Below are 20,723 nucleotides of genomic sequence, written 5' to 3'. Positions count from 1 at the left end.
GGCAGAAGAGGAATGAATGGGCACGAATGGGGCCGCTGATGTTGTCATAAAAGTTTTGCGGCGTTGTGGGGGAAGCTCCGCCGCCGCCGCTCAACTTCCCTCCTCTTCTTCACACTTTGTTCTCTCTTCAAACGATCCCCCCATCTGCCCACCTCAACTATCCCCTGCTCACAAAATAAAGTCACGCTCGCCATCGCTGTCTGATCTGGTCTCTCCTCCGCCCGTCCTCTCTGCCTGTCCTGGTAGATAGGGAATCCCCTCCAAACCCGCACGGTGCGGCTCCCCTCCGCTCTCGCCTAAAATCATGCCACCAAACAACCGCAAAAAGAAGAAGCCTGCCTCCAATCCCGCCCGGGGTTTCGCAACCGTCTCCGTGCCCTCCAAGCCCAAGACTGCCGAGTCGTCCGCTCCCGTCTCGGCCGCGGATTCCAAGTCGGTGTCGGAAAGCGAACGACCGACCCCCGCGGAGGGAGCCCAACCGACAGTAGAGCCCACGCAAGAGGCGGCGTCATCGTCGTCATTACAGAACTATACCCCCGAGGAACTCGAGAAACACCTGGAGGATGCCGAACTGCAACTGCTGGTGGAAAAATATGCCTCCAAGTGCCGGAGTGACGCCGCCCGCCAGGTCACGAAACTGGAGACGGAACGACGAGTCCTCCGGCAGCAGTCCGTTTCTATCAATCTGCTAGAGTGGTTCCCCACGGAGGTGCTGAACTCCATCCTGAGTCTGGCGGAGAACGAGGAGCGTGAGCTCAGCCCCGTTCCCGGAAGGGAGGCGGGGGGCCAGAAGAAGCCCATCTCCGAGGAAGAGCTGTATATGAGGCTGTGGACCCTCAAAGAGACCCTCCTCAAACTCGGCTTCCCGGAGGACAAAGTAAATGAGTCGCTGAAACACCTGCTGGTCTACTTCTCGGGTAATTTCGCCACGACCAATAGGGAGGTGGTCTGCAACCTGGACGAGGCCCTGGACTGGCTCGCGATGCATTGCACCCCCAAGGAACTCCCCTCCTACATGCAGCCAAATGCGCAGCAGCAGCGCAACGAGTCAGATAAACACATCTCCTGGATAACCGGTAATCTTAGACGCTTGGTATCCCGTAAGGACTGGATGGCTAACAGGCACCAGATCGTGAGCCATCACAATCCTCTACTCCAAATCTGGCCCCGCCTAATAGCAAACTGAAAAAGCCCAAAAGCCCAGTAAAGGAGCCCAGTATTTCTCTCCAGTCGAGCCCGTACGACTCGGACAGCTCGCTGGACCCGGACACCCTGGTCCCGAAGTATTTGGACCTGCAAACCCGGCTGTATGGCCTGCGACCAGAATTGTTTGACCAGCCCAGGAAGGGCAAGAAAGGAAGCCGTAAGCCGGTAGAGGCCGATGTGCAGGATCCTCAGATAGCGAAGCTCCAACGCAAGGTTGCCAGCATCGAAAATGACGTGTTGTTTGACCGGCACGAGGCCGAATACAAGTGGATGGACAAACTCGACGACCTCCGCAAAGAGGCTGCTTTTGTCCGGCGCGTTCAGCCCGAGGAGAAAGCGGCCCTAGAGGAGCCCGAGAAGAAAGCAGAGTTGGAAGACGACAGCGCGCCACCGCTCGACACGGAGGAAAACGTCGACCTGCTAGGGGACATGTTCCAAGACGAGGAGCCCGGCTTGGAGGTCGGCGTCTTAACTGAAGAGTTAAACAAAGCCTTCGTCAAGATGCGCGACTTTGGGAAATGGACGGGGCTGAGCCCCCGACGAGTGCTGGAGGAAACGTGCAAAGCCAGGTATGTCGTACAGGTCGCTTGGAGGTGAGGTTCAGGGAGGCTAAGAGGTGTGGCTAGGGATACGGGGTGTAAGATCACATTCAAAAACTCATCCGCTTCATCACATTCGAACAAGCAAGCGATTGAAGTTCGATGGTCGAAGCCGCAGGAGACCCCCTTCCCTTTTGTATGGGAGACTACAACGCACAACTCGAACGCCTACGCCACTTTCGTCTCCATGGACTCGGTGGCGACGCCCACTTCCCAGCAGGCCGAAGCTTTTGTCTCAACTCTGGCTCTTTTCGTCATATTCCCCCAGAGCTCCAAGGAAGGCAAGGCTTACCTACGCCTTCCGGCCGCGTGGAGGGAACTCTGGACCGAATTTGCCGAGGCCAAAAAGCTTCAAGAGGATGGGATCGACAAGCAGGTGGTCAGGGATTTGAAGAAGCTCGTACAAGATAATCACGGTTCCTTCGAAGATGATGTGGTCTTGTCCCATAACTTCCGGAGGCGAAACGGGACGTCCAGCAAGCCAGAATCCCCTGTACGGGGACCCAGCATGAAGGACAGTTCCGAACCTAATGCAGAGCTGACCAGGATCTGGACTGAAAAGGCATCCACTGCCTCGTTCCAGTACATGGCCCTAGGCAGAATGAACCTGCCCATCTGGAACTTCCGGGATGAGATTCTCCACACGCTGGACACCCACCGTGCGCTGATCATTTGCAGCGAGACAGGAAGTGGTAAGAGTACGCAGATCCCGTCGTTCATCTTGGAGCATGAGATGATGCAGGGCCATCCCTGCAAAATCTACGTGACAGAACCTCGCAGGATCTCAGCGATTTCTCTCGCCCGTCGAGTGAGCGAGGAATTGGGCGAGAACAAGAACGATGTCGGCACGGCGCGCTCGCTCATCGGTTTCGCCGTCCGGTTGGAGAGCAAAGTCAGTCAGTCGACGAGACTTGTCTTCGCGTATGCTCTGAGCCACTGTCGATTTGATTTGGGATTACGCTAACTGGGACAGGACTACGGGAGTCGTGGTGCGAATGCTGGAGCGTCCGGACGACTTCCGGGACATCACCCATGTTGTTCTCGATGAGGTGCACGAACGTTCGATCGACAGCGATTTCCTTCTCATCGTCCTTCGCCGCTTGATGCAGAGGCGGCCTGACCTGAAGTTGATCCTCATGTCCGCCACGCTCGAGGCGCAGCGCTTCTCGACCTACCTGGGGGGCGTCCCGGTGCTGAATATCCCAGGCCGGACTTTCCCCGTGGAGATGAAGTTCCTGGAAGATGCCGTAGAAATGACAAACTACCGCCTGCTGGAGAACGAGTCGAATGTGACCCTCGAGGAAGATTCCGACGAGCTCGAAGCGGCCCAGGGCGATACACCCGGCGGTCTTCTGGCTACGCTCGATGGATATTCCAAGCAGACCAGAGAGACTGTCATGAACCTGGACGAATACCGCCTGGACTACCAGCTTATCAAGAAGCTGGTTGTCCAGATCGCATCGTCGCCTGACATGACGCACTACAGCAAAGCGATCCTTATCTTCATGCCCGGTATGGCGGAGATCCGTCGCCTGAACGACGAGATTCTGTCTGATCCGATCTTCCAGAAGGGGTGGATTGTGCACGCCCTTCACTCGTCCATCGCGAGCGAAGACCAGGAGAAGGCATTCGTTGTGCCCCCTGAGGGCATGAGAAAAATTGTGATTGCCACCAACATTGCAGAGACAGGTATTGCGTTCCTCATGGGGGTAGGTATCCACAGCGAGCTAATGCGTGCCAGGTATCACTATTCCGGACATCACTGCCGTGATTGACGCAGGAAAGGAGAAGAGCATGCGGTGAGTATAACAGCATAGTAGCAGCTCAGTTCGGTTGAACTCCACTGACAGAGCCCAGGTTTGACGAGCGACGCCAGCTCTCCAGGCTGGTCGAGACATTCATCTCGCGAGCCAACGCGAAGCAGCGACGAGGACGAGCCGGTCGTGTGCAGAATGGAATCTGCTTCCATCTGTTTACCAAGCACCGACACGAAAAGCTGGTATGGATGAGTTCCACAATCGTCGCACACACAGTCTTACTGACAACCTGTAGCTTGCCGAACAGCAGACCCCCGAGATGCTGCGACTGTCCCTTCAGGACCTGGTGCTTCGAGTCAAGATCTGCAAGCTGGGCGAGGTGGAACCGACGCTGCTGGAAGCCCTGGACCCGCCGTCGCCCAAGAACATCCGTCGCGCCATTGACTCCTTGAAGGAGGTTAAGGCTCTGACGAACGCAGAGAACCTGACGCCTCTTGGGTTGCAGCTGGCCAAGCTACCCCTGGACGTCTTCCTGGGGAAGCTGATCATCCATGGCGCATTCTTCCGATGCCTGGACGCCGCCGTCAGCATCGCAGCCATTCTCTCCTCCAAATCGCCCTTTGTCAACACCATGGGATCCAACAGCCAGAAAGACGTCGCGCGGCTATCCTTCCGTAAAGGTGCATCCATGCTCCCCAGTCCCTGTAACCATTGATCCTCCCACTCACAACCACTAGGTGACTCGGACCTGCTCACCGTGTACAACGCGTACTGCGCGTGGAAACGCGCGCGCAACACGCCCGGGGTGAGCGAGTACGCCTTCTGCCGGAAGAACTTCCTCAGCTCGCAGACGCTCCTCAACATCGAAGACGTCAAGATGCAGCTGATCGTCTCCATCGCCGACACGGGCCTGTTGACCCTGGACCCGGCTCAAAAGGCCTCCCTCAACCGGTCCGTCTCCCCATCCACCCACTAGTTAACTACAGACCGAACTAACCGCCCCCAGATCTCGCTCCAGCAACCGCTCGCGCCAGTTCTTCACCATCCCAGACGAATACGACCACAACAGCATCAACGACACCGTCGTCAACTCCGTCATCGCCTGGAGCTTCTACCCGAAACTCCTGACCCGCGACGGCAAGGGCTGGCGCAACGTCGCCAACAACCAATCGGTCTCTCTCCACCCGACCTCCGTCAACAAGCACCCCGACGGGTCCGTCAGATGGCTCTCGTATTACCATATCATGCAGGGCCGCAACAAGAACTACAACGCCTTTGAGACCACCGCCGTGGATGACTTCGCCATTGCCTTGTTGTGTGGTGAGGCTGAGTTCAAGGTATTATCCCCTCCCTTTTCCCCCTCTGCTGCAACCCCCATCCCCATCAAAATGAATATTCAAACCCTCCACTTTCCTCGTCTCATTCTTCTTCTCCTGATCTATTTCTAATAATAATAATAATAATAAACAGATGTACTCCGGCGTCATCACCATCGACGCCAACCGCATCCGCTTCTCCATCCGCGACTGGAAATCCATGCTCGCCTTGAAAACCCTCAGCCTGCGCATCCGCGATATCCTCCAATCGACCTTCCGCGAGCCCCACAAGGTCCCCTCGTATAAACAGCAGCAGTGGCTTGATCTCTGGCAGCTGATCTTTGCGCAGGTTCAGGCCGCGAAGAAGTTGCCTTGATTTGATTCATCTCATCGATAGATGTTTTGCTTTCTTTCACAGTTTCATACTTTCATATTTTCGTTTGAGTTGATTGAATGGGATGTTTGGGTTGCTTGCTTGCCTTCCGTTTAGATGTGGAACAAACATGGCTGGATGGCTTAGATTTTGTGGTTTGGACTGTTTGTCTTTGACTTGACTTGATTTGACTTGCGTTGGGTGGGGGTGGGGATACTACTATTACTCCTGTATTTTTGATCTGTTGGGTTAGATTAAAATTACATGTTGCTTCTTCCTTGTTGCTCGGTTTGTGGTTGTGGGTTTGGCTGGCTGGGTTGGATGGCTTGTATGTATCTATGTGTGTATGCGAGGGATGAGGGTGACTTGGATGGATGGGGTTATCTGATTTGATTTCATATTCATTCTTTCCCATTCTTTGCTCCTTCTTGAATGTTATAGACCATCTCTGTCCACGTGTCGAATCCTGAGTTTTCTGGAATGACTTCCGAAGTCACAAACATCCTCCTGTCACTTCCCCCTCTCAAATAAACGCCTTACTCCAATCATCCCCTTGGAAAGGTTCCCCGCGTGGAATGTTGCCCGTTTGGGCGGAATCCTCTCCTCTTCCTCTCTCTACTCCTCTCTCTACTTCTCTTTCTACTCCCCCTGTCTCCAGACTCCCCACACGAGCATCCCCCTCACTGCGAAATCAGATAGGACAGACACGCATACACACATCCAGCCAGTCATCCAGTCATCCAGTCATCCAGACAACTCTTTCTCGTGAACAGAGACAATCCAATCCAATCCAATCCGGCATCGCCAGTTCCTTCCCTCCCTGTTCCAGAACTACCCTTCGCGATCGACCCGCAAGAGGTGGGCGGGGATGATTCCCCCCCCCCCTCGGATCAGCGACCAGACCAACAGAGTATAAGCCCCTCACCCAGCCTGCCGATCTGCAGACAGCCCGGCTATTGAATTGACGAATTGGGTTGGACTTGATTGGCAAGTGGCAGGTAACGAGTAGCAAATCGCAAGTCTGGGGTAAATGCGGGGGATGATCGATGATCGATGATCGATGATCAGCGATCAGCACTACCTACTACTACTACTAGATACTTACTACTATCAATTGTAATTACCCGAGGGGGGTGGATAGCCAGCCCTAACTAACATCCGGATCCTGGCATATATGCCCGCTGTCATCGTCTGGATTGTTTTTGTTGGAATTCCAGGTCCACGTGAAGGAGTTTAAATCATGTCATAGTATAGTACATGCGAGTATGTATGAGTATGCGAGATACAGTGTAGAAACCGTCTTCAGGCAGTAGCAGCCCGTGACTGCAAGCAGCATCCTGCTCAACTGGTGCTGCTAATGCTGCGACTACTGCGACTACTGCGACTACTCCGGCAGAACGTCTGATAGGTCTGAAAGAACCCAGGGAATTGAAAATTTTGGATGCCCATACAATGAATGAAAAACAGAGACGCACAGAAACCCAGGGCCCGACCAACCGACCCGATGGCCGGCCCTGGATGCATGAAGGGAGAAAGAAAAGAAAAAAAAAAAAAAAGCCACAACAGTATAGAGAGTTCTCGTCAAAGGAAATTCGTGACATCATGGTCGTTAAATATAACCGGTCAAGAAACGTTCACCCAATCGCACACATTCCCCAAGATGACCAAAAGCACCGTAACGCTGACCATCCCTCGCTCGACCCAGCAACCCAGATAACACACAGCCCCGACACGCGGGGCAACAGAAGACATTAAACGATCGAAAGCCTGGCCCCGACACGGGTCCAGGAATGCACCCATCCATTCCCGACATCTCTCTCCGTGGCGAAACTGGCCTAGGCCCGCCGTCTCCAGAGCCGTGTCGAATGTGTAGTCTATTATAAAGCAACTAAAGGAAAAGCCCCCAATGCACTCCGAGAAAGAGAGGTGATTACCTATGACAGAATCGTTTTTGTCTTCCCTTCGGATTTTCGCTTTTTTTTTTTTTTCTTTTGGTTTGTTTTGTCTTTCTTCGACGTCTCAGAGGGACGGCTACCGACGACGAGACATGACGCCGCCAGCCTTCATGGGCTGCAGCGCGAGAGGCACGCCGCCCACCGGTCCACCGACGGACGTTTCGCTCAATGTCTTGCGGCGCTTGCCATCATACTCGGTGCCGCGGCTGTCGGGGCGAGAAATCCGGTCCACGTCGTCGTCTTCACGCATCCGCTTGTTCGAGCCCAGCGATCCGTTCATGCCAGTCGAGTATCCGGACGCAGAGTTCGACGCCACGGAGTAGTTATCCGAGGTCGTCCCGTTGCCCGAGGTTCCCCGGGTGTCGCTCACGATGTTGTACAGACTACTGGCAGCGGCGGGACGCGGCGGCGTGCTGTATCCCGAGGCCCACGGGGGCGGGGGGCCGCCGCTCGTACGAGGCGTCATCCGGCCAGAGCCGCTCTGCTGGGTCGGGGATCCCGTGATTTCCGGCGTAAGCTGGGAGTGATCACCCGTCAGACTGCCCACCGAAGGGTTGGTCGTGTAGGTGTATGAGCCGCGGCTGGTGTTGTAGCCAGCGCTGTCGTGCTGCACGTACTCCGACTCGTGCTCTGGGACAGACTCACCCCCATTGCTACCAACATGGCCGTTGCTCTGGGAATAACGTTCCGGCTTCACGTCGGCCGTCTCGGTTTCGGGCTGGCCGCCGGGCGTCCGGCTCGACGGGGGTCCCATTTCGCTCTTGATGTAGGGATGGGACTGCATCGCCTGCCCGTAGGAGGCCATGCCGGTCGGAGCCAGTGGTTGCTGGGAAGCATAGTGGGGGTGAGACGGTGGAGCAGCCGAGTAGTACGGTTTCGAGTCATACCCGGACTGGCCTTGGAATGACTGCATTCCCTGGAGGTTGTTGCCCGGGGGCGTGGTGGCAGGGGTAGTCGGCATCGATCGCGCATTGCTCAGGGCCGTGTCAATGGAGAGCGGCTGGGTATTCGGGACTCCAGAGCTCATCCCTTGGCTGTTCCAATCGTAGGAGTTACTTTGATTGGTGATGGGGATGAGGCTCGAGGCACTGGCAGGCGGAGTAGGGAACGTATGCGCACGATCAAGCGATGGTCGACCCCCCGGCTGGGTAGCCATTGTGTGGGGTTGAGGCATATGGGAAGGAACGGTGGCTTGCAAGGAGTGATGATGATGCAAAGCTGGCGGTTGGGGACCCTGGGATGCTCTGGGTGCCTGAGGGCCTTCTAGTCGTCGCTGTTGCGACTCCTGCACAACCATGTTCGTCCGGTTCTGGTTGGTAGGGTGATACAACAGACCGCCGATGTTGTGAACGAACAAGGGATACAGGAGGTCCGTGATTTTCTCCTTGTTGGCAAACTCCAGAGCACGCTCGAAGGGGATCCTATGCGAATCATTAGCGGAATGGGGGGGGTTTCGCGAGAACTGAAGTCGTACCACACGCCCTTCAAATGCATCGGGCCGATCTTGACAACATGGCGGATCTTCTCGCTCTTGAGAATACCATCCCGGCGACCTCTCGTCATGCCGGCAACGTTAAGAAGCTTGGTTCCGTTGATCATGTGGTTGTCTGGTATTAATGATTAGTATGAGCGCCCTCGTGCGTATACCACACTCATCAGCTGCCCGGGGGCGGAGGGGGCAAAATATTCACCTTCTCTACGTGCCACACACACGCCTTTGGCCTCCACCTGGTAGCAGAGGCTACCTTCATCTTCCCACAGGGTTGCGGTGACCCGCGGCTTCGCTCCAGGAGGAGCGACCTGACCGGTCGTATCGTACACATATCCCTGCAAAGGAGTTCCGGTAGTGTTTCCATATCCTGGAGGAGCTACAGTATGGTTTGTCACAGCTAAGGGGGTGCCGTCAGTATCAGGCTGCCCTAAGGATTGGCGCAGCAGGACATGAACTTACCTGGTAGGGGAAGCAATTGTGCGGCAACCCCGCCACTCATCGACGTCGTTGGGGGTTGCGGTCCTGCCTGGGACGACGTCACTCCACCGGGATAGGCGTACTGGGAGTAGGAGCTAGCCGGTCCATATGTGGTCGATGCGGGCTGCAGGACAGGGGGCTGTTGGTGGTATTGCGGATAGTGCGCAATTCCTCCGGCAGTGGCGGCATGAGATGCATACGACTGTGCAGACGAAAGATGCGCGGGGTGGACATCGATGTACGGTTGTGTTTGGTTCATGCTGCCAATTGGGGTCTGACTCTGATAGTAACTGTCGCTCACCGGGGTGTGTTGCAAAGAGTATTCTTGGGGAGCGGAAGAATCCAAAGAAAGCCGGCCCTGACCACCTGCCGTGAGGTCTGCAGACGACGGCGGCGGGCTTCTGGCTTCGGAAACCACAGGCGCGACTCCGGACAAACTTGTGCGAGCGCTGGTGTTGTTGGAACCAAGGGCCGACGGGTCTTCGTAGCTAGTCCGATAGGACTGACCCGAGATGGCCTGAGAGGCCGTCGGTAGACTGAGAGCCGGGAGTTTGTCGCCAGACAATAGAGGCCTTTCTGCGGCGTGGTGGTTGTACCAAGGTATATCAACAGGACCTCTGGTGTGGACCTGCGAGATCGACGGCAGCTCCAGCTTTTCGGTTGGCGGGGGTAACGGCTATAGAAAGTGCAAGAAACGGGGGCGGTTGGACGTCGGACTCAAGATGCGTCCGGCGTGCCGTAAGAAAGTGGAGGTGGCTTGATTTTTTTTTTTGCTTATCTTTTGTTGGGTCTGTGATCAGACGATCGGGGGTTAGTTAACACGCAAAGAACGAGGAAGGGTTTTGGCTGGTTTTCTGTCGTAAGATAGACCAAGACTGAGGCAAGGTCGGACTGGTGAGGCAAAGAAGACAATTGGCTGCAAGAGTCGAACAAAAGAAGCTTTAACAGGCAATGCAGAACATGCAGTGATGTGCAATCGTGGCAAGCTCGTGAGAAGTCGTAACCGTAAGACGCTTGAAGATCGCAGGCGCAACTGGACCGAGAAAATCGCTATGCAGTGATTGCAGACAGAAATCTAAATCCAGACAGGTTCGAGGATCTTGGTCGTGGCAGGCAGAACCATGAAAGCAGGACAACAAGCGCTTGCGGATGGTTAACAGAAATCGCTCAGCCAAATCAGAAGCACACAATCATGGGTCTCGTTTCAAGTCGTAAGAGTGGAGCGGGGAAAGACGACGTGACAGTCCAGCATCAAACGTCGAAGGTCTTCCAGGCCTCAACAAAAACGGATCGCACAAGCAGAAGGCGTGAGGCAGACGCGCAGTGTGGGCGCTTCAGCGACGAGATTGGAGGCGGGAGCGGACTCGTAAGGCGTCGTAACAGGTCGTAGCAGGTCGTTGAGAACGATGGGTGGTGGGGGAGGGAGGCGAGGGCAGTATAACTGCTCTACAGATGGGGGATGTCAACAACCACAGGCGAGTTAATCTGGACAAAACCGGCAAAAAGGGACAAGTAAGCAAAGCGTTCAAGTCGTGGTCATAATCGTATCGCGAGAAAAGCAACAGAAATGCGATGAGGTCGTGATGGTTGATGATGAGGAATGGGGGGGAGAGGGGAGGGGAGAAGAGGGAAGCAGAAGAGGTGGAGGTGTATGTATAAGAAGGCGTCAAACGGAAGGGATGGTACACTAACGGAGGCGGACAAGGGAGGAGACGGTGGGAACCAGGAAAAAAATAGCAATCCGAACCAGGGAAGAAGGCAAATGGAAATTATCGGGGTTAGGGTGGAAATTGAGGGAGGGGGGAAGGACGAGAAAATGCCAATAATAAAATAAAATAAAACCAAAGAGGGCAAAAAAGGACCAAATGGGTAGGGGAGGGGGAAAAAGAAAATGGAGTGCATTAAAAATCCCAAGAGGGAAAAAAGAAAATGGGGAGCCGATGGGCCAAATCTCAGACAGTCCCGACGTGGGCGATCATGACCGAGCAGAAGGTCCAAGGCGGTGGGAGGGGAAGACGGCAGGGCAGGGCAGGGCAGGGCAGGGCAGGGCAGGGCAGGGCAGGGCAGGCATGACTGCAGCGCTGCAGCAGCAGCAGCAAGCAGATCATAGTAGGCGAAAAGTGGAGGCTGGGGCAGGACAGCAAACGCAGGCGCCCCCGGGCTTAGCCTGAAGCTCCTCTGCAGCGGGGGGTTCTCTCTGCCTTCGGGACCTGGACCTCATCGATCGTCTAAGATCTGGAGAGGACGGGAAAAAAAAAAAAGGCCAAGGTTGGGAGACATCATGGTTCATGATTTAGATACGATGGGAAGGGGGGAGACAGGTAGGGGGAAATAATGGAAGAGGTAAAGCGCATACCAAACTAAGCAGAGCCAACGTGGTGTGGTGGTGGTGGTGCTGTTGTTCGGTCTAGCTCTGCTGTCCCCCTTGACAGAGGGGAGGCAGTTAGAGAGAGGGAGAGGGAGAGGAGAGAGACAGCTCCGACCCGTGGACAGCGAATGAGTGGGCGAGAAAGGGAACGAACGGCTGGCTGGCCGAGGAGGGGAAAGGCTGGGTTCGGGGAGGGGAACTGAACTGACAGGAGAGGAAGAGTCCAGAGAGAAGGGGAGCGAAGGGAACAGACGGGACTGAGCCAAGGGAAGGGAGGGGGCCGGCCGCTCAGCTTCCGCGTTTTAGTGGGAGGCTGGGGTGGGTTCTTCTGCCTGGGTTTGCTGGTGCTGGTGCTGGTCTCCCCTCGGAGCCTGAGGATCTCCCCGGCTCGGCTGCACGGGTGCTTCCGATCCCAACACCCCCCCATCTCATCTCTCACCGCAATCAATGACTGACGGTGACAAGTGGAACAAAGGGGGGAAGAAGGGGGAGGGGAGGTGGCAGGCAGAAGAAGGTCACGACCGTTCTAGAAAGGGGAGGCTGTTTCTTCTCGGATTCTAAACCCACGGCACGTCGTGAAATCGGTTTGGTTGCAGGTGGAGCAAAGACAATCCAGAGCACCTCGCTGCAGTAGCCGTCCCTCGGCCATGGGGGGTTGGTTGGTTGGTTGGTTGGTTGGTCGGTCCTCGGGCGGCTGGGCGCGTACCGCAGCAAGGACAGCCAGGCCAGAGACACAACACAACACAACACAACACAACCACCAGCACCAGAACCAGAACCAGACCAGACCAGACCAGACCAGACCCGGGAAGAGAGCGCGTGGCTGCAAGGCAAGCCAGAACGGGAGAGGGAACGGAGAGTGGGCAACAGAGAGACAGAAGCCAGAAACAAGAAACAGAGACAGAGACAGAACAAAAATACACCACATACCAACACGTGTGTTTGGATCGTTTCTCGATCACCAGTCAGTTTCTTTTGAGACCTGCGGTGCGGGAATGTAAGAGAAGCTGCAAGGCAATTGTCGGCTGTAAAATGTCTCTGATGCTGCTAGCCTTATAGCTTGTCGTGCTGGCGGTCCGTCCTTCTGCGTTTGGTCCTTTCCCTTTTATTATGGGGAGGGTAATCAATATCTAGGCGACAGCCTCGGCCGGGTCCGTCTGGTCGCGGGTCCGTTTGGAGTCGGTTCTGGAGAACGAGGCAAAGGGAGCTTGGGACTGGGAGGAGGGGAGGGGGGAGGGACTGGGCAGTGGATCACTGGGACCGTCCGTCACTATAACTACTTATGGGCTAGGAAGTAGTAGTGGTGGTAGTGGTAGTGATCGATGGGTTGGTGGTCGTGGTCGTGGTCGTGGTAGTAGGTCCTTTCCTTATAAAGCGGAAAATAGAAAATCGGACGTCAGCAGAAACCCCCAACAGCTAAGAGGGGAATGGATTGGGAAGAGAGGGGGGGGTGAAATAAGAAGGACAGGGAAATAAAAAAAAAATAATAATAATGGAAATGAGAGAGAGAGAGAGAAAAAAATCGAAATTGAAATCGAACCCGAAATCCAAAAGGTCCAAATCAGAAGCCAGAATAAAAATCACAAAATAGCTCGAAATAGCCAGGACAATAAAATCCAAAGCGGAAATGGGAAAATGAGAGAAAAAGGAAACAGTCAGGTGTGGATCCCGCAACTAAAAAAGAGCAGAAGGGGAGTGGGATTTTCTGGGAGACAACAACCGTGCGTCTTGCGGAAGATACACCGTGGGATCGGCTGCTGCTCCTGCTGCTCGCCTTCCTCTCCAGCGGCAAGTCTGGTTCTGCCTTCTAGCAGGGTCCAGTCCACAAGCGCAGTGTCAAGCTCAGACAGCGAGGATTCCGTAAATCCGCCACGAAGCAAGGACCATCAGCCGGATAAGCTAAACAAGACGCCGGACAGGAACCACCGTTTGGGCCAAAAGGGCGATGATCCAACCGATGTTGAGTCTGCACACCGGCCTCAGATTGGCTGGAGGGGAAGGGGGAGGGGGTGGGTGGGTGGGAAAGAGGGGGGGGGGGGAGAAAATAGTACCTAGCGGCACTGGCAGGTAGTGGTAGAAGGAATACAGGTGACAGCCGGAGGTGAGATGAGATGAGATGAGATGAGATGAGATGTAGTGCAATGTAGAGTGTATGTAGTGTAGAATATAGAAGGTAGACAGGCGGGCAGGGCGTGCGCAGGAGAAATTCCAAGGGGATCAACCGTCAACGTACCCGTGGGAAGGTAAACAATAAGATCGATGGCTAAGGTTAAGGTAGGTCGAAGAAACAAAGACACCAGCGTGAGTGATGATGGTACAGAAGACAAGACCGAGAGACGTCCCTCTTCTGCAGGGTCGAGCCACCATTAAGAAACAATTCAACGCGGGCAGAGGCAGAGAGCAGATCCAAACAGAGGCGCCGAGTGACTTCCTCGGGAGACCGATCTGATTAGGAAAAAACAATCTGAAATAAGATGAGATCATTCAATGGGAATCCTATTGACTTGCTCCGGATTGCCTCTCCCTACTACCGCCTCCATAGTACGTACGCGCCAGGGAAATAATAATAATTATCATCTAGGAACAATAACTAAAAAAGAATAAAATAAAATAAAAATAAAAATAAAATAAAATAAGCTAATATACCCGGATGGTCACTAGGTAGATAGTATCTAGGTACCTACCAGCTTTTACCCCGTAAGTAAGTAGGTACAGTAATAAAAAAAAAAAAAAAAAAAAGCAAAAAGAAGAAAGCAAAAAATGCTCCCGCGAGGAGGGCCTAACTAAGAGTTTTACTTGAGATAAAGGGGAAATGATGAAAAGGAAAGAAAGGGAAGGCAATGAATGAGTAAACATTGGTGTGAAAGTGCAAAATGAAAATCAAAATCAAACCCAACCGGAGGGAAATGAGAGGGAAGAGCATGCAAAACTCCCCCAAATTGGAGACATCAAAATCAAACAAGAGGACATCAAATAATATACAGTAATATAATAACAAGATACATGATAATTTAAAAAAAAAAAGAAAAAGAAAAAGAAAAATAGAAAATAGAAAAATGGAAAAGAGTTCAAAGTTAGCGAGTCCTTCACTTCCCATTGACCGCGCGATAGTCGGGAGCCACAGTGAACTGTTGGGACCGATCGCGTTGCTGTAAGTCATTCGATCGTCCTGCGCTGCCGGGATGATGCTGGATCGATTGGAGGGCGATCGAAAAAACGACGCAAACCGAGGGCAAATGCAATTCTTCTTCTTGTTCTTCTTTCCCCTTCACGTTGGACCCGCCATGCTCGGCGCTGATTTGGTCGGTCTGAGATTGTGGCAGATCGAGCCGGGCTTCGGTGCAGGTTGCTGCTGCTGCTACTTACTGTCTTGTTTTCTTTTTCGTTTGTTCTCTACAAAGTCTATCTTCCTTTTCGAAACGTGACCCGCGGATCAGCAGGCCTGTGTCCGTCGGTTCTCGTCAATACAAGATACGTACTAAGGTACTAAGGTCGTTGTGGGCGTGAAGAACCACGGAACCAGCGCAGGCCGCCAGATGACGGATGACAGGCGTCCAGGTTCGAACAGCTGTCTCCACGATGGCCACGGGTCCCACACCGCGTACCAAGGATGGTCTGCCAACGGAGCGACCAGCCAATGGTCAGGACCCATGGGCCAGAATCGTCCATGAGATGCTAGTGAGATACGGACCAAGCTACTAGATTACTCTCACTCACCAGTATATTCGGTTTTCTGTTTACCTGGGTAATTCTACCACCTACTTACCTACGACCTGACGACCTGTACCTACATACCTGGATGAATGGGTGAGGTAGGTACGGAATACCGCTCAAGGATGGATTAACACTGTGCATACAGACAGACAGACAGACAGACAGACAGATACCGTGTGTGGTGTGTGTGATGACGGGGGGACGGATGAGCGATAACCCTGCTTGCCGACCGGCCAGCCGGCATGCTGTAAGGTATCCTTATTCTCTCGTGTAAATCGTTGGATGGTTGAACCCGCACGAGTCAGTCAGTCTGGCGGTAGGTATATAGGTAGGTCCGGAACGGAGTACCTACAGCCTACAGCCTAGTTACATGATACGTACATACATAGAGTGCTGACCTGAGGGCAAGCTCGACTGCATGGTAGAGAATGCACCTCTGACTCTTTTTTTTCCCCCCTTCCTTGGTGGTACTGACTCCGTACCTACTCCATACTTACTTACTGTACGCAATGAAAGGCTGAAGGGGCCCTGAGAGCCCCGCGGACCAATCAGCGGCACGGCGATGGGCTAGGATCGGGGTCTTGGTCTGGGAATAGATACTACTAATTTGGTACCTACTTGCCTAGTACGGAGGTGCCGCAGGCAGGTCAGTAAAGTAGTCAGTAGTCAGTAAGTAAGTAAGTATGTAAGAATCGGTAAACGACCACCGCCGCAACGCCAACAATAGAGCAGATGCAAGATTCGCGCAGTCTAAACGGTGTGGATCGTGGAGTATGTGTAGCAGCGGGAAGCGTTCAACACAGACCAACGAGCGAACTATCTGGAAGCAAACCTTGCGATCCAGCATATCGACCATTACCGACTATGGAGTATCAACTATAAACTTACCACTATCGTCTGTTTACCTAACGTCCTATGGACCTGGTCGGGGCACTGGGTTTACTTGTCATCGTCCCGCCCGGTCGGGTTTTGCCTCACTCCTTGGAAACGAGAGAACCGCCGAAAAGGACCGTGTCACTGGAATGGCGGTGACTTGGCAAGGAAGGGAGGAGATGAGATGTAGATGCTTACTTTACAACGAGAGATGGTCAGGTCGGGAAACCCGTGAGTGGAGGAGCGACCGGGGGGGAGGATGACAAGGGATGGATGGGTGGATACGTATGGTGTATTACTCATTCTTTCATCCTGGGGGTTCCATTCCTTCTTTTTTCCATCATTACAGCATTTTGGCATCCCTTCTATGCACCGTTCCGAAGACGGACGGACGGGCGAGCGAGTCAGTCAGTATCAATCAATCAATCAATTAATCAATTAACCAACAAGATGAATATTAAGATTGACGACTTCTTCTTCTTCTTCTCCTTCTTCTTCTCCTCCTCTTTTCTATGTCTATCTCTCTCTATCTCTCTTTCTTTCGCGCAATACGAGATCTTTGCTAGGGGGCCTCCGCGGGCAGACTAGCAGACGCCAGCCAGGAATAGCCTCCCGGCCAAGTGGATCCTCGCCCCCCCTTCAGGTGGTGAGGGATCCATTGGCCGGGGGGGAGAGAGAGGGGGGGGGCTTGGCTTTTGGGGCTGGTGGTGTGTGCGATCAAATAATTTAAGGCTTTCGGGACGATCTGGAGGGCGTTAGGGTGCGGGCCCCGCCAGTCCAACCTACGCAACGCAGTGTAGGTAGTGTGCTACGGCGATGAGGTCGTCCTCGAAGAAGGACTGACAAGTCACCAGGATCAGACGAGTCTGGTGTGACTGGTCATGGCGGAAGAGAGAACTCCCTCTCTTCCCGACCGAGAGAGAGATGGGGAGAGGGAGGGGGCAAGAAATGGAAAGATCAGATGAGGTCATTCAGTTATTTATTCATTCATCCGACCGGATTCTGTTGGGACATCCAATGCGCCATCAAGGGGTCAGGGAATAATCGGACGGGGTCAGGCAAAGGAGGGGAGAGAAGCACCGTCTCTGGATGCTGAATCTAGCTATCTAGGAGGTATCTAGAATAGTAGGAGGTAAGTCGTCGAAGAAGAAGATTCTGCCCGTCACGAAGTGAATAGGCAGTTAATGGCGGCAAAATGCTGCCAATCCAGTAAGGCCGGTCGCTGCAAGCAAGCGCAGCCACTTCTTTGGTTACACACAGAGCAGAAGAAACGACCAGGATGAGGCAGCATGGCAGGGATTCGTGCAGATGGCCGCCGGAACCACTGGTTGAGAGGCCACCACGAAATCAAGGTGGCGTGCGAGCAACAGTCGATCAGGTCTGTTCTTCTGGCCTTTTTTTTTTTTTCTTCTTCTTCTTCTTCCTCTTCCACAATACACCGTCCACCGTCGTAGTTACCTCCTGTCCCTCGTAGGAAGCCATCCTACTTTCCCCCGGGGCGCTAGTTCCAGTCGGCCAATGTGTCAGTCGTCTTTCTTCAGATTCCCGACCGGTGATGATTTGGATAGTACCTACTTTACCTACTTTACCTACAAAGTAGGTACGGTCCTCCGTACATGGATACCTGGGACGGGGCATCCCGCACGCACACACATGCGCTTGCTTGGCCAGATCGTTTCCTTTGCTTTTCCTCCTTTGGGTCGAAACGGATCGATTCATGGTTCTCTGCCATATAGTACCGTTTTGTTCCTCCTCCTCCTCCTCCACCCAGCCTTCGATGAATGAATGAATCAATCAATCCAGCCCTTCCAATAAAGGGGGTCGAGGGGGAAAGAAGAGAGAGAGAGGAATAATATTTCAAAAATAATAATAATATAATCAAAAAAAAAAAAAAAAGCAGAAATGCCCACCCTAGTCGGGGTAGACCGGTCGGGATAGTAATCTGTCCTCCTTGAGATATCCAGCAAGCCAGTCGCGGAAAATGCCCTCGTCGCACCAGAGGAGGCGGCTCGTTGGATACATCAGACCAGCAGAGTCGGTCAAGAGCCCAACCCCGGGTATCGACCTTGACCACGACCCTGGCCACCCTCCCTCCCCGACCTTTTTTTTTCCCCCTCCTAATTCTCCGCTGAGGAGGGAGGCTGCCCCGCCATTGCATCGTTCGCAGTGCCATTGGTGGGATGGGGGCGTTTCACGAGCCAGTTTAGCATGGGCTAGTAGATTGGTACATGCCTGCCTGCCTACTTACTATCTATGGATGGATGGGTGTATGTATGTATGTGCAGACCTCCTTCAGTAGTCTCCAGAACCAGGTAGATAGCCAGGAGGGGCTCGTCATCATCAATGTGAGGGATCGGGAGTTAATTTCCAGATTCGTTCAGATCCGTTGGTGTTTTATCCCCTCGGGTCCGTGGAGTTGGCGCCTAATCGACCTGCTTTTTACCGGTCTTACCTACTGACTGACTGACAGACTGACTGACTAGAAAACTAAGGTAGATACTGACTTACCTGGTCGGTACGTCAGAGTCGACGGGTGATGCCACTGGTCGGAATCGACCATGATGGTTGGGGAGGGGTCTCTGGGGTAATCTTTCTTACCCATCGATCATCATGGGAGGGGAAGGTTGCACAGATAGGCGCATTTGCCTTCGTTCTACGGAGTAGGGCAGGAGGAGACGAAGAAAGGTCTCCAGAGGAGCTTCCTCCAGAAGGATCTAGATACCTAGTAGATGAACCACAGTGAGCTCTCCGCACGATGACTGATTATGGGTACATCCTGATGTACATCATTCAACTAGCTCGATGGATGGAGACGGTGAGGCATTGATCGATCCACTCTAGGTCTCCTCTTCTGAGCTGTTCTGTGGTTTCCTTCTTTGCCGCTAGATAGATATTCTTCTTTCTCTTTTTTTTGTTCTCTCTCTCTCTGTCTCTCTGTCTCTTTCTCTCCGGCCGTTTCATCCGGGAGTCGAGAACGACTCGGTGTAGGCACGTACGCGATGAAACCCGAACTCGGGCGCGCAACCTCAGGCGCAAGGGCACGAACTCACCTCCAGGCCTCACCGCTGGTTCAGTTTTCTTTTCCGGCGAGAGGGAGGGAGGGGGAAGGGCGACTGTCATTTGACTGACAAGCCCTATCATTCCAGCTGTTCATGCTCGGCTGACGGAGGGGCGCGCAGACGATAGGCCCGGGAACCTTCTTCCTGCGGGCCTGCAGCACCTCCTCGCGACCCCTTGCGTGAGGTGGAGGGGACTAGCGATCGGGTCCACGACACAATCCCCACTCTCGCCCTCTGCTCGACTGGCCCGGACGCGCCTGGACTATGGAATACTCTACAGTATCAGAGGTACGGGAACGGGGTCCTTTCTTTCTCCCCTCCCCATTGTTCGGACAAGGCCTTGGTCTGCTGCCTGTCTGCGGTGAGAGTGAGAGTGAGAGTGAGAATGAGGGTGAGGGTGAGGTGACAGGTTAGGGTTGCGGATTGCGGACGGAGTACGACGGTCGATGGGGTGCGACGACACCTCATTTGACCAGTCGTTTTTTTTTTTATTTCCGACCGTTTACCGCGTCTACGGTATAGTACCTCTTATAGTGGTGGTAGCGACGAGCTACCCAGCGAACTAAGTAGCTAGGTAGCAAGCTAGCTTCCTCCTGACGGACTGACGGATTGACACACACACACTCTCTCTCTCACACACTCTCTCTCTTGGGTACACAGTCCGGCTGGCAAAGCATCCGGCGACAAGCTACTCCCCCTCTCCTCTCCAGGGAAGTGGACGCCAGGGAAGTGGACGCCGTCTATGTCGGGCATGACAGACTGCATTTAGACAATCTCCCGCTTCCTTCAGTTCAAGGAAAGCCACCCCCGTCTGGTAGACGAACCCCCATTGACATCCAGTTCTGTCATGGCCACATGTTCCACGTACATACATAGGTACATACATACGACTTACCTACTTCTACTGTACGTGGTGGGTGTGGGCGTGGGCGTGGGCGTGGGCATGATGGGTATGCATGTATATCCGCGCCAAAGGTGAAACCGTATGCACATCTATCATCTGGCAGTCAACCACCCTCTTGCTTGAAAGCACGCCGCACCCAGAGGCCCGTGTTGCCCTCATAGTGTCGGGCTTCTCTTGCCCATCTTCTCCCCTCCGATGGAGTATCTAGTTCCTCTGCACTCCACACTTCGTCCATCACTACCAGTAGTTCATCCTCCCATGGCGACCATGAGAAGTCCGGGTGGGTTGGTCCCGGACGTCAATCCTGATCGACCAGGGTGAATGACCGTCGGAGTTCGTCTAAGTTATACCAGCCGGGGATTGCTCGGTGCCGTGCAGGGTGAGATGAGGATCTACCTAGCTGGCTGGCTGTTTGTCCGCCAGGGGAGTTTTCGTTCCTTCTTTCTTTCTTTCCTGTTTTTTTTTTACCCCGTCTCACCTCCGCCCGGAGGATAGATAATCGAGAACAACGATGGACCTGCCTGGCGGACCATGTGTGTCGGTAGGTACGGGGCAATGTACCTTGGATAGATAATGATGGTTGAACAGGTTGGATATATCCATCTAGTCAGGCTTGGAAGAAGTCCGCTA

General features: G+C 53.8%; 2 protein-coding genes across 2 annotated transcripts; one reads left to right on the top strand and one right to left on the bottom strand.

The window, feature by feature from the left end:
• Window positions 1-304: 304 nt before the first annotated feature.
• Window positions 305-5,254, top strand: BO70DRAFT_299023 (putative ATP dependent RNA helicase; the record flags this gene model as incomplete). Its single annotated transcript, XM_025539625.1, has 11 exons — window positions 305-1,076; window positions 1,130-1,775; window positions 1,833-2,726; window positions 2,779-3,317; window positions 3,420-3,494; window positions 3,547-3,604; window positions 3,663-3,804; window positions 3,858-4,242; window positions 4,300-4,513; window positions 4,569-4,899; window positions 5,033-5,254. 11 exons carry the CDS (start codon window positions 305-307, stop codon window positions 5,252-5,254), a joined length of 4,278 nt encoding a protein of 1,425 aa, XP_025395899.1.
• Window positions 5,255-7,282: 2,028 nt separating this feature from the next.
• On the bottom strand, window positions 7,283-18,690 carry BO70DRAFT_399670 (cell pattern formation-associated protein stuA; the record flags this gene model as incomplete). The annotated part of the gene is made up of 6 exons (XM_025546877.1): window positions 7,283-8,627; window positions 8,681-8,813; window positions 8,898-9,095; window positions 9,158-9,851; window positions 10,494-10,621; window positions 18,639-18,690. The coding sequence occupies 6 exons, from the start codon at window positions 18,688-18,690 to the stop codon at window positions 7,283-7,285; spliced, it is 2,550 nt and encodes an 849-aa protein (XP_025395898.1).
• Window positions 18,691-20,723: the final 2,033 nt, after the last annotated feature.

The sequence above is a fragment of the Aspergillus heteromorphus genome (genome assembly GCF_003184545.1).
Source record: "Aspergillus heteromorphus CBS 117.55 chromosome Unknown BO70scaffold_30, whole genome shotgun sequence".
NCBI classification, from domain to species: Eukaryota; Fungi; Ascomycota; class Eurotiomycetes; order Eurotiales; family Aspergillaceae; genus Aspergillus; species Aspergillus heteromorphus.
The sequence above is the reverse complement of the archived record's forward strand: the minus strand, read 5'-3'. Positions and strand labels throughout refer to the sequence as shown.